Source organism: Halyomorpha halys, unplaced genomic scaffold, assembly GCF_000696795.3.
Source record: "Halyomorpha halys isolate HHAL.00 unplaced genomic scaffold, Hhal_1.1 Scaffold59.1, whole genome shotgun sequence".
Classification (NCBI taxonomy): domain Eukaryota; kingdom Metazoa; phylum Arthropoda; class Insecta; order Hemiptera; family Pentatomidae; genus Halyomorpha; species Halyomorpha halys.
In genome coordinates, this window is record NW_027109400.1 from 1,088,504 (window position 1) to 1,102,625 (window position 14,122).

At 28.2% G+C, this 14,122-nt stretch overlaps 1 protein-coding gene across 14 annotated transcripts in view; it reads left to right on the top strand.

The window, feature by feature from the left end:
- LOC106692531 (putative leucine-rich repeat-containing protein DDB_G0290503) overlaps positions 1-14,122 on the top strand; it is a 115,778-nt gene that overhangs the window by 99,936 nt on the left and 1,720 nt on the right. For 12 of the 14 annotated variants that reach the window (XM_014438514.2, XM_067047590.1, XM_014438518.2 and 9 more), the window contains 4 exons: positions 7,598-7,699; positions 10,834-10,953; positions 11,762-11,910; positions 13,430-13,534. In XM_014438514.2, coding sequence (XP_014294000.1) covers positions 7,598-7,699; positions 10,834-10,953; positions 11,762-11,910; positions 13,430-13,496 — 438 coding nt within the window. In that variant the 3' untranslated portion in view covers positions 13,497-13,534. Of the gene's footprint in view, positions 1-614; positions 747-1,638; positions 1,772-7,597; positions 7,700-10,833; positions 10,954-11,761; positions 11,911-13,429; positions 13,535-14,122 lie in introns of those variants that run through there. The other 2 variants (XM_014438523.2, XM_067047593.1) reach the window with 2 other exon arrangements.

Sequence of the window (14,122 nt, forward strand, 5' to 3'; positions counted from 1 at the left end):
TAAATAGGGTTGAAATTAAAATAAGAAAATGACCTGGGCAGAATAGCCTGCAATAAAAATTATAAATTAATGTGAGGAGAAGATTTGTATTAAAGATGTCCTTGAAAATGGCTGGAATAGACGAAACGTTGGACTAATAAGAAATAAAGTGTTGAGACAGTATTGGATACAATTTGTGGTTTTATTTAATATATAATTTACTTATTTACCAAAGGAAATTATTCTTATCTTCATTTAAATATGGTTGGAATTGCCTGAGTGAAATTAGAACTCATAAATAAGATGTTATTATATATAAATAATTGACCATATGTGGATTGGAAGGCTATGGTTAAGAAGAATAAAAATAGTTTTTAACTATTTATTGATTGGCAACATTTCGACACACAATGCATAAGGGCTGTTATTATGGGTTGAATTGTACAACAAACAATGAAATTTGACTTGACAATACAGTGCATCATAAATAAGGCAGTGTTTAGCTTAGACAAGAGGAATCAAAGTCCTTGTAGTGTACCAACCTTAGACAACCTATTCCAAATATTTCCCCTTGTTACTGAGAAGAATTAGAAGCATACGTCATGGCTTGACAGCCAACCTCTTTTCTCAAACAGATGTTACCAGTTGAAAACGTTTCTCAACCATTATGGCAGATGGATCAATATATGCTCTGTTTTATCTCACTTCATGGTGGGCAGAACTTCATCAAGTATAAGCCTTTCCTTCTATAATAATAATTTTGGTAAGCCACTTTACACATCCAATTTTTTTTTTTTAATTTTAGATATTTTATGATTTTATATATTAACACCCACTCCAAGTCTTTTCCTCTCAGGACACAACCGATTGTTGCAGAAGTTAGGTCTTTACTTTCTTGGCTAATATTTCTTTTAATTTTTATTTTGTAAAATATTATTCCTCACTTTGTTGTGTAATATTATTGTAGCATTATTATTTCTGTGTAGCATAATTTGATTTATTTACATCTAGCTATATTTGTTTTTGGTTTCTCTAATTTTTATTGGTCATTGGCTTGGTAAAGATCTTCATAAGTTAAAATCTGACCTAATATTATGCCTATATAATTTTTTAAAAACACTATGATTTGTGTACTTAATTAACACATTTAAGCAATGATTGCTAATTATTGGCTTGAGTTTTTGAAAATGTTAATTTTATCTTGTTATTATTACTTATCCATTGAAGGGTTTAGATATTTTCATCTTCGGAGAGGATTTAGAGCTTTTACATGTACTATTCCCTCTCCCTTCCCCTTCTGTATAAATTATTACATTTTAATCCAAACTTTTCAAGGTCGGAGCTTTCTCCTTTTTACCATAAACCCTTCAATTATTGTGTTATTTTTATTTTATATAGATTGAATTAGTTTTGTTTTTATTACTTTTTTAAAAAAATCCACATTACTGTACACCAATATTTAGTACAGTGGTTAAAAGTAATCATGTGCCTCTAATGTGTTAATTTGTGAAATATTAGTTTGAGCCATAAAATAAATAAATCAATAAATTGTGAAAATAAAAAGTATCAAGTCTATTTATTGTTACCTAAATAAATAGTTACTATAATTAGTGCTTCATTCATTCATTAAATTATCTGCACTCTTCATTGTGTTGCCAGGAGAAGGTGCTTCTATTCGTACTAACAATTATAGGAACCTGTTTGAACACCTCATAAAGGAATGAAACCACAGGAAAGGATTTTATTATTTTTAAAAAAAAGAACTTGAACAAAAATACAAATTATAACCTTATAAAGAGAAATCTTTTTAATGTTAAAGCATAAGAAGTAGGTTATTTTATTTAGTATGAGTACTCTTCTAAAAACATCTGATCGGTACCAAGTTATTGAGATATTAAAAATTATGTCACTGCAAATGTGCATGTATGTGTTCATTCTTAATTTATTAATACATTTATCATTATAAATTTCATTAATTATAATGAAAAAATATTTCTTTAAAACATTACTACTTTCATGTAGATTTAATGCAAAAACAAATTAATATTAAATTACTCTAAAATAAAATATGGATGTATATGAAAAAGAAAATCCTTTTATTTTTAAATATTATTTTTCGAATCAACAAAAAGTTCCCAGAGAGCTATTATTCATAGACTGGCAATGTATTAAACAATGAAAGATGAATATTTCGCTCATTTCTTAGGTATTCTATAGAATGCCAAATAAGAAACCGGCGAAGTATGAAATACATCTCTGATTAATTTTGACTACATGTGGCAAGGCACATGACTCTTAGCATAAACCTCTGGTTTAGAATTTGTCAGTTGCCCTTTGCAGTTTACTCAGGTGTGTTGAAATACGCAATACTGAAATTTGTTTAAAAAAAAATGTTTCTATGAAAATGGCACAACAGCAAGCTGTTGTCATAGAAAAGTCATTGTCTATAGATGTGAAATAACAATTCGACAATGAATTGTCCTAAATTCGTGTTAATGTTGCAAAAAAACTTTTTTTTTTAACCGAAACTACTTACCAGAACTTTATAAATGATGTAGAAACAGCCAAAATGACTACAAAAAAGGAACCTTGGGGCTATTGGTTGCTGAATTGCTATGATGTGATGATTCTAGAAAACAAAAAGTAAACTCATTTATCCTGTTAAAGAAGGCATCAGCACTGAATCATGGACTCAGGCGGAGTTATTTTACCTAATTCATTAAGCTCATTTGGGTATTGGAAATAGAGGATGTGATAAAAGGTTGAAAGAACTTTCAACCAAACACAAAAAATGTCATAACTTCTTTCTTATTTATTATCTTCATAAATAAACACTTATTGTTTGAATCCGCATTGATTTTTAATTAAAATGTTAAAGACCTAAACAAATAAATTTTTTCAGCTTTATTGGAACACTTTTGTATTCTTGAAAACTTGAGCTCAAGCCTATATCTTTAAGAAGAACCCTATGAAAATATAGGTTTTCAATAAAAATTGTATTTCTTTTAAATATAGGACTCAGGTGTTTAAACTTCTCTACTTATTCAAGTATATAACATTACCTTTACATTCATCATGCCTTCTCTAATGCTCCTGATCCCAAATCCAAGTGGAAAATACTACAAAATTATCCCTACCAGAATCCAATAACCTCAGCTCTCTTCCAATAACACCTGATGATCTCAACAATCTTTTCACATGCCATGCTACTGATCTATCAATCTTTCCTGAAATTCCAAATAGCACCTTAAATCCTGAAAACTTCTTTTTTCCCCACTTATCTTATGAAGAATTACAAGCCACTATTCTAAGATCTCGTACTAACGATCGTGGACCGGACAACATTCCTGTTAAGTTGATTAAATCCTGTCTCCCAGTCCTTATTCCCATACTTTATCATATATATAATTTTTCCTTGCAAAGTGCCACATTCCCTTCTCATTGGAAAACTGCTTTAGTTCGACCATTAAATAAAATCCCAAATCCAAAAACCTTTCTAAACTGTTAGAACACCTAGTTCAAAACCAACTCTCAAACTTCCTAGAAGAATGTTCCCTCATCAATCCCCTCCAATCCGGCTTTCAACCTGGCTATTCAACATAATACGCTCTCCTTAAAATAACTCACGATCTGCAAACTGCCATGGAATACCAAAAACCTAACTATCCTAATCCTCCTTAATTTCTCCAAAGCATTTAACACAGTTGACCACAACATCCTTCTTAACAAACTACGAAATCTTCCTCTATCCAACGGTACATTGTGCTGGTTTCAATCCTTCCTTTCCGATCGCTCCCAGTACGAAGTGGTTCCAGATAAACGACCATCATTGACTCGACCCCTTGCCTGTGGTGCTCCTCAGAGTTCATCGCTATTCCCCACCCTTTTCGCCATCTACATCAATAACCTTCCCCTCCTTATCCAACATTCTCGATACCATTTGTATGCTGATGATTTCCAAATTTACCTTTCCTTCCCACCTTCTGACCTAGTGGCTGCCACGGAAAAGGAACCGCAGCCTTTGGTAGATCTTTCCTGATCCCTATGAAATTCTATTCCCTCCTTCATTCGTAGTATATACCCTTCCAACCTTCAAATCCTGTATCTTCGACCACCTGTCCACCTAATTCCGGAAGAATAACAATTGAATGTTTCAAACAAAGTTTATATATTTTCTGTACTTAATGTATCAGAATTTAGTTTATTCTTGTAAATATGTATATTATCAAAAATTGTACCTTTCCATTTATTATTTTTAGTTTAATTACATTTGATTTTTATCATTTTTGTTTTTTATTATTTATTATCAGAAGTGTTTGTCATCTTATGTTTTATGATATGACTATGGTTTTACTTCCTTTGTTCTATTCTTATTTTATATATTCTGTTAATTATTGTTGTTCATTTTAATCTTTTCAAACTCATTATTTTATTATGTTTTATAGTTTCATTCTTATTTTGTTTTTCACTCTAAGGCTCTAAAGCCTAATTCTGATGCCTGTAGGTTATTCTAAAGGGATCAATCCCAGAATAAATAAAGATTATTATTATTATTATTACCTTGTCATGTTATATTTTTGTAACAAAAAACAACCATTTATCCTCTTAATTATATATTTAATTTTCTATGTACTTACATTGAGACCTGATTCTTTATGGTGTTCTTTAAGTAATACAAGATCCAATTATTTTTTTTACCTTGCACGACTTTATTATGGGTGATGGGATGAGGGGAGGGGATATTGTGCCTAATAGGGAATCAAGAAGACAAGTTGAATGTTTTCTAATAGCTTGGTAACTGATCAAATATTTATAATTTTCTTCCTCAAACCACAAGAAAGGTCTGGGCAAAAATATATTCAGAAATGGTTTGAGGGGTCAGGGGAAGGGCAAAGCAGTGATTATCATTGTACTACAACTAAGAGTAGATAAGTTGCTATGATGTTAGGGAAAAAGTATAAAGAAAAATGATCACTATTTAAAGAATAAACAGGGTAATGAATATTAATAAGAGAAAAGAAAAGAGAAGAAGATTCACAGGATAAAGAAAAACAATGTAATAGATTGAGAAATTTCTTAGTTAAAAAAAAAAATATGCATTTTAACTTAACTATCCAAGATATTGGAAAATAGTAACCAGAAACCACTCAATATACAAATTTTCGGGTCTAATGGTTCAAAAAGTGAATAAAAATAAAATACAGTTGTTTTCTCTTTTGTTGTATGCTTCTCTTCCTCGTTCTTTTTTAAATATTGAACTATTTTAGGTGAAATGTAGCAATATTCAGAGTCATAAGAGATATTAATAGTTCCGTGATAAAATCTTCCATGACGAGTTGTTAACAGTTTAATCTATTACACAATGACCATTAGCTGAAATCAAAGCTCCTCTAAGTGGAGTTAGTGGGTTTTGTTTGTTACTGTATGGCAACCACTCCTCAGTCTTTTGAAACCTTGCTCCTATCCATTAAAATGTTAACTGTGGAGTTTCATTTCTCTATTCCAACACTAATTCAGAATTTGTCTTCTTCCCCGTTGATCATTTATAAGCATACACGAATGCCTTTATTTTATATATGCATTACATCTATTGATTAGCTCTATTCATTCTTTAGAAGAAGTTTTAAATATTGGAAGTTGTGGAATATGCAGATCGAATTGTAGAAATATCTGGGTGCATATTATAGCTGATTGTAAGTTATTTCCCTTTCATTAGGAACTTATCTTGGTAAAACCAAAACATGAATCAGTTATGAAAAGTAAAACTCATATTACTTACTGAGTTACATTAAACCTTTTTAAAATTTGTTCAAGTCCAGTGAACTTTTCTACTATTTCAATTTAAAAAAAAAAATATTTCTTTACTGAGATATATTCTATTTTCCATAGAAGTTATGCTCCAATCACTTTTTCAAATGATGTATCATTTATTAAGAATACCTTTCTACCATTCGTATTAGCGATAACATACTGTAAGATGCCATGGGATATACACCACTCCATTGAAATATTTAATAATTTATTGAAAAACCATATATCTTTTTAAAAATAATATTGCCTCTTGTAATATGATGAATAATTTAAAATAATTAATAATATTCATTATGCACCAATAAATAAGGAACCCAGTTGTAAAACATGGTAGCGAAGAAAATGAAAAGTTTTACAGTGTTAAAATGTTTGTTAATTGGAATATTTTACCTTGAATCAGGAGTCACTTACTATAATTTAATTAATACCAACATTATTCCTTTAAAAATACAAATTTCCTATAAATTCTTTCAAAAATCTACTAAATCAGCCCTAAAGAATTTGGAGAAAGCCAAAAACTTCAATTCACAACAAATGTCAGATTGCCATTGGTTCATAAAACATGGTTGTTTTATGATCGAATGCTATGAAGCATATATAAAACCATGTGGTAGTGGTTGGATAGTGTAAATTAGTTCATATGAATTTTAATGTATTAATCTATTTAAACATATGTTTTAATTAAATTTGTTACACAACTAGCCTTCTTACTAATAATATTGACTTTGTCGTCAATGACAACGTAACTATTATTAGCTGTAAAATTAAATAAGAGAAGGCTAGAAGTAATGGGGCACAAGCTACAATCTAGCAAAACACAACTTACTTTTTTCTGCTACTGACTACATTATTAATTGACATTTCTATATGGCAAAGGCTCTTCCAATTTAGCTCTAAGTTGGGGGATTAGTGTCAATTATATCAAATTCCATCCTCTACTTTTGCTTATGTTGTTTGCTATTGTCATTCTTATATTTCAAAAACTGCTCCATTAGTAGGTTTTATTCTCAAACAACATACAGTTCAGTATACCTGAAAGTTAAGCCCGAAGTAATTGGGAATTAATTTCTTTCAGTGGATTCTAATGTAAAACTATTTGCAAAGAACAACGGCAAAAAGTTTACCATCCCCTGGGGTGCATTGGCCTGGTATGGCAAAGTTTTCAAAATGGCCACCATATATTTTAGGTTTATAGCCAATAACTCCTAAAGTATTACTATTAGCTTAGTTAATGTGTCCAAAAAAAAAAAAAATATGATTTTTAGATTAAATCCTTCCTTTAATTAAAATTAATTTGCTAATATTTAAGCCATAATAGAACTCTTTAAGTGCAGTATTTTTCAAGGTACATTTCTTCAATATCAATATTTTTTTTCCAATAAGCGAGTTATTGGCAATAAAAAATACAGCTATAAACAAAAAAATACAACTATTTTGAAAAATCTGCCTTGTTGAAAATAAGGTTCATACATTTCAAATATTTTTGCATAATAATTCAATGACAGAAATTAATTTTCGCTTACTTCTTGGTAAAATCAAATTTTAAGTTATTTTTATTAAACTAATATCAAATTTATTTCAAAATAAAAATAATAAAATTGATTCTCAAACCTTGAAATATAGTCATGTATCTATCCAAGAGAAATGATGAAGTAATCCTGACCTATGTACTTCCAGACATTAAGAAATAATTTTTAAATTTTAGAACAAACTATGAAGGTCAAACATACAGAAAATATAGTTAGGTGTAAATTAATTATTTAAATGTGTTTTAATACTATATAACTAATGATGTCAACTATTTTAGGGTAACCTACAGAATGTTATTGCCAATTTAAAGGAACTTTTAGCTGAAAAAAGATCATCATCTGGTCTCGAATACAATTTGAATCATGAAAACTTCACCAAGGTTTGTATACTAATGATAGAAGACTGTTAAATACATTTTTAAAAATTAATTTATTTAAATTTACAACTGAATTAACTAAAAAATACAACAAATAAATGACATGACACAGACTTGTGGAGAATCTATGGATTGGTTGAGCTCAATTAAATTAAATAAGTTTAAAATTTAAGACAGTTTTATTGATTTTTATGAAGTGAAAATGTGAAATAAAATATCCCAAATATGCAATTTCAATATAAAAAGAATTTTTCCTTGTATGTTTGGTTATTGGGTTTGATCTCTACCCTTATATGCTTTTTATATATCAAGTGAAAAAAATAAAAAATAAAAAACTTGTCATCTAAAACTAATATAAGAAAAATTGGGTTAGAAATACAAAAACAGTCTTATTATAAAGTAAAATATATAAAAAAAATATTATTATAAATTATAAAAGAGAAAAAGTATAGACACATGAGGTATAGTGTTTGTAACAATTAGGAATACGAAAAACAGCCTATATACCTATTTTAATATATTTCTTCCAGAAAATGATTTAGTATGTATAAAATATTTATATTTTTGTTGTATTCGGTGAGCTGTTATTTGATTAGGATAACCTCATCTTATAATAAAATGCTAAGAAAACAAGTGATGTGCCCAACATACATTTCCAAAAATATTGTTGTGCAATAAATCAATTATTAAAAACCTTGAAAGAGTGTTGAATGAAAGTTCAATTAACTTACTGATATTAAAGAGGTGACTAAAATAAAGATGGTGCTGCTGAAAAGCAATGAAAGACTGTAGAATCCCTAAACAAATTCGGTGGCTTCTATCATCATATAACAGGCTTATAATCTCATTAGTTTTGAATAAAAAAAAACATTGTTAAAATATATTAGTAAAAGTAAATTAATATTTCCAAACAGTTCTTTTTTCTCTTTATTTCACATCTTCAATTCATATTATTAGCTACCATTAATTGTCATATATGGTTTAAAATTAATTATGAATTAAATAGTGATATTATGTTTGGTTAATTTTGAACTTCTGCAACTTACAGTTTTGTAAGTTGGAAAAAATTTTCAAAACAAACAGAAGTGAAATACAAAAAAGTAAAGGTACATATTGTTATAGACAGAAAATCATTTAGTCGAAAATGAAATTAAGTGTTTTTTCTTCACTTTAGTCTTATCTTCTTGGTTAGTTTTTTGTTTAAACCATGTTATGCTTATTTTTTCTAGGTATTTACTTAACCTAAAAGCCAATTTATTTTAATTAAAATAATGAATTTAAATAATTTCTTAAAAACAAAGAAAAATTTTTTTTATAAGATTTTCTGTTGAGTTATGTATCTAAATATATGTAAATACAGTCTCTGCTCATAAGTTAGGGCTTGAAATCAATTGTAAAAATCAAACACAATTTAAAGATTCAAAAAATCAACAAAAGTAAAATTCACAGATAGAAAGTAAATTTTAATATCCCCTTTGCTTTATTTTCGCAAGAAAGTATTTTTAAAATAAAATAGTTATGGGTTTTCTTATATATTAAGAAACATTTTTGATGTTTGGTTGATTATTTTAAATTGATATCTCTTAGTAAAATTAAATAAACTACTATTTGATAACCAATATTAACTGTTGGAACTTTATGATCAATAATCTTTAAGCTTAAATTGATTAATAAACATGCCTAAAAAAATTGGACATTTTATCTTTAACTTTCTGGTACATCAATTTTCACGAATTCAGTATGGTTCAATTGGATTTATGTATTCAAATATATACATATATTATCAGTCTTATTAATTACAAACAAAGTACTTGATCTCTATTCCTTTGAAACATCCATGTTTACTGTTCTTTTTTACTATCAACAGTTTGAAAAATAATTACAAATTTACATTAAATTCTATATGATGATAATTGCACAGTTTGATGCCTTTTATCTTTTTAATGGATGAATCGTTTAATGTAAAATATTTGTTATTCCAGAATATTTTTTTTTTTTTTCAGTCCTCTCAATATGTTCCTCAATCTTTGCCAAAATTTCATTTCTCAGTCAGATTCACATTTCTGGATTGACCTCATCCTCATTATTTTATGCAATTTTGGATTTTCAAAATAAATATTGTAAAAAAATAATCATTGTCCTTATTATTAAATAAATGTTTGCACTTTTTGTTTTATTCAATAATAGAAATTTATTGAACAGTTTCCATAAAACCAAGATATTTTGTTTGGAATATATAGTTATGACTAAGATATTACAAATAATTTACTAAGATTCTAGTCAGTTTTTTGGTTGATTTGTTTTTACAGTAAAATATAATATGGGAGGGGGGGAATTTGGTGTGGGGGGAGCATATTTCACTAGGGGAACTTTCACTGACCATCCTACATTGAGTTGAAATTTTGATTTATTGATAAATAATACAATCTGCCACAGTTGTTGGGCAATAAGTAATAGTTATAACTGATTACATTCATTCTAAAATAAAATAACATAAGAATAAAAATAAATGAGAAAAAAATTACATACAAATAAATAAAATCTTTCTCTAAATAGATACAAACAGAAGGATAAAGAAAATAAACATAATCAAACTATGTACATAAAATAAATAAAATAGTCACCAGTCGCATTTACACTATTATGTACAATATATTGAGTTGAAATTAATCCTTAGATATTTCTATGGCAATCACTCTGGTAATACTTTCCCATATGAGTGTCCCATCATTTTCCAAATGAGACTCTTAGTTAACGGATTGACTCACTCCAATTTCACCTGTTTTCAGAAAGGATTTTTAATACTATTTCTTGTTACAAAAGTTCAACATTTTTCTTTTGCAAAAGTATGGCAGAAATATAAGAATATAACAGATTAAAATCTGCTCTTAACCATTTATCTTTAAAAAGATTGGTATCACAATCTTTCTTGTACTTCATGAAAAATTTAATAGTTTTTTTTTTTAGAAAGATTTATAGTGCAAAAATTATTCAGTTTTAGTGATTAATACTTCTTAACTGATAATATTACTTACACCAGAGTTATTCTGTTATCTCTTAGTTATACAACGGTTTATATATTTTTTTTATATGTTAGTTTTATATTCACTCCATCATTTATTATTTATTTGTTTCAGAGTATAATTACAGAACAAGAAAAATTCATTGAAATCCTTGTTCTTAAAGTTTGCCAAATGGAAAAGTTTCTTACTGACAAAGAAGAAATTATTAATCTTCTTGAAACTCAATTAAAGACTGTAAGTGATTAAAATATTTTTATTAATCATTGTATCATATATTTATTTTTACTATTTGCACTGTATTGTTTAGTTTAGTCTATTCACTCCATATATAAACAGAGGGTTCCAAATCATCCTCAGGCAAGGGTTTATTATTGAAGTCCCTTTCAAGACTCAGTACAAATGCAAGCAACTTCAATTGAGAAATAATTTCAATTAAGAGAGTTGCTAGGCACAGGATGGTGTCCCAAGTTGAGACACAAGCCACTATATTAGCAGTGTCTAGTAACAACCTCAGAGGCTGTTCAAATATGAACTAATGTCAAGAATATCTCTTATCTTTTGATATAAAACTATTCATGTAATCAAATTGGGTTAGTGAGATAGCACATCGGCATACTTAGCATGTATCAGTACTAAGATAATCAAAAAATGTTTTCAACAGTCCTGATGTAATTAAAAGTTGTGTTTCCTATTGATGAGAAACTATTCCAGTAAATAGAGCTGTTGGTCTCAAATGCCTGTCTCTAGGTTATTACCCTATTCTTCCTGTTATATGGATGCCAAGATTCATTTCTTGGTACAACCACAAACGAACTATTCTGACTCAGATGGGAATGAAACCCACACCATTCCATACTGATCACTGTGATCCTTGCAGCAGCACCATATATGGCCTCAATTTCTTTAGTATAGTTGATCACCACATACATTTAACATGTATTTCATTATTCATACATATCCTTTTTGAAGTCTAAAATATCTAACTGTTTAACATTCTATACTTAATTCCTCAACTTTCTATAACTGTTTTTTATATTTATAGAGTACAATGTTAATGATGGAGAATTTAGATGAATTTGAAGAAGATGAAAACCTGTTATGTGTAACTAACAGTAATGCTGAGGGTTTTCCTTCAGTCACTCGTGAAGCAGCTTACAAAATGAAACTTTGGCAGTCATTAGAAATAAATAGGTATGTTTTTGAAGTATCCTTGTTAAAAAGTAGTTAGTTCATTTTGTTATTTTAAATTAAATTGAGAAACTTAAATTAAATAGTAAGTTTTGGCTTCTATTTATTATACTGTTTATTGTAAATCTTTTATTTTGACTGCCCTTAAGCCCTAATTTATTTTCATTTTAAGAACTAAACCAACCATGATGGATCAAATGACCATTTTTAATATCATTACAATATGTTCTTTGGAGCATATTCTACAATTTACAAATTCCATTATTTTACTCACATTTTAATTAATTAAATATATGTTTTCTTTTTCACTTTTTCATAACTTTCATTTTAAATAATTTTCATTTTGTACTTACTAGGGTTCCATATGTATATTATTTTATTTTTTCCTTCATAGTTTTAATATTACTTATTATAATACTGCTTTTATGGTCTTATAATATTTGGACTAAATGTTTTCTTCCAACACTATTTATGTATCTATATTATCTATTATTTCCTAGTTATTCTGTATTTCCTTTAATTCATTATCTTGTTTATTGTTCTTAACCTTGACGATGGCCTGGAAAACTAGCCAAAATGTTGGCACTAAATAATTAAGTTTTTGACATATTGGTGTTCTTCACTGACCATACCCCAACTATCTTCTCTTAATTTAAATATAGTTTTATTTTTGAGAGAATGAAATAATAAAATAGATTATAATTCATTAATTCAAACTTGATAACTCAAGGGTGGACCACTCAAAAAGGGATATTTCTGGCATTAGTAATAATCCAATGTTTTTATTGGATCTCAACTGGTCTGGAAATTCCATTAAAAGGTTTCGGTAGCCACCTTCACAATATAACATTAACTTTTTCCAAGTACCTAATAATTTATAATAAATCTTTGTTCTGAATTGACTTGGTCAATGGGAGTAGACTCCCTTCCTTGGTAAGGCTTTCCTAGCCTTGTTGTAAACATACACTTAAGACAAGAGACTTCAGAACTTTATTTTCCTTGTAACATTATCAATCTTTTCCATCTTTATTGTCATAGTTAGCTCCACTACGCAATTCCTCAACTTATTTTTAATGAAGCCGCAGTAGCGAACTTAATAAATTTGTTCTTTCAATCTCCTTGACAGATAGTATTTGATAACGATGTTAATTGACTATAAGATTAAGTAGCTCACCACCAACCACAGCAATTTAACTAAAACTTTACTTCTGTCACTGGTTAGAAATTTTCCAATTCATGGTTATATAAACTAAATACTGAATTAAATAAATCAATAACCAATAAAAAATGTTATACATCCATTTACTATTGCCTCAAATTACAATGCTCATTCAGAAAGAAAGTATTCCATAATAGTAGTGTGTAATCCTTGGAAAAATTCTATCATTACTATTTATTCAGTGTGAAAATAACTACACTTCTCTGTATCATGTTTGTAATTCAAATAAACTGCAATATTTATCTTGCATTCTAAAAGTATTATTTCTGATATAGTTGTATGTTATATAATGTTTTCTTTTAGGAAATTAGTTTCTATGGTCAATTCACTCCAACACTTGAATCATGCTCTCCTCCAAGAAAGAACATAAAAAAAAGTGCTTAGAGGAAAATAATAATTCAGAATCTGGTAAGCATTTCTCAATTAATTTAATAAATAATTATATTAAAGTGATATTATACTTTTATTATATTATTGTAATAAAGTGTTAATATGGGAAAGACATGAGGACAACATTCTTCAAGAGAGGCAAAAAATTGTCCAAACAACATACAAAACACGAATCATTTTTTTTTTTTAATTGAGATTTCAAAGGTACCATTCTGCTGATTGACTTAAAGGTTTATCGATACTATAGCCATGAATAAAAAAAAATTGTTTTTTTTTTGTCAAAAATTAGCTTCGCATCCCTTGGGGATAGAACAGTTGGTTGTGGCATCCATTAGTGCAAACATACTCTATTTGTCTATCTTTGTAAGACCCTCCCTAAATTCCACAACAAACACAAGTTTTGAGGTCCCCTGAGTCCAAAAAATCTATTCTAATTTTCATTTTAAATAATTTTCATTTTGTGCTTACTAGGGTTCCATATGTATATTATTTTATTTTTTCCTTCATAGTATTAATATTACTTATTATAATACTGCTTTTATGGTCTTATAATATTTGGACTAAATGTTTTCTTCCAACACTATTTATGTATCTATATTATCTATT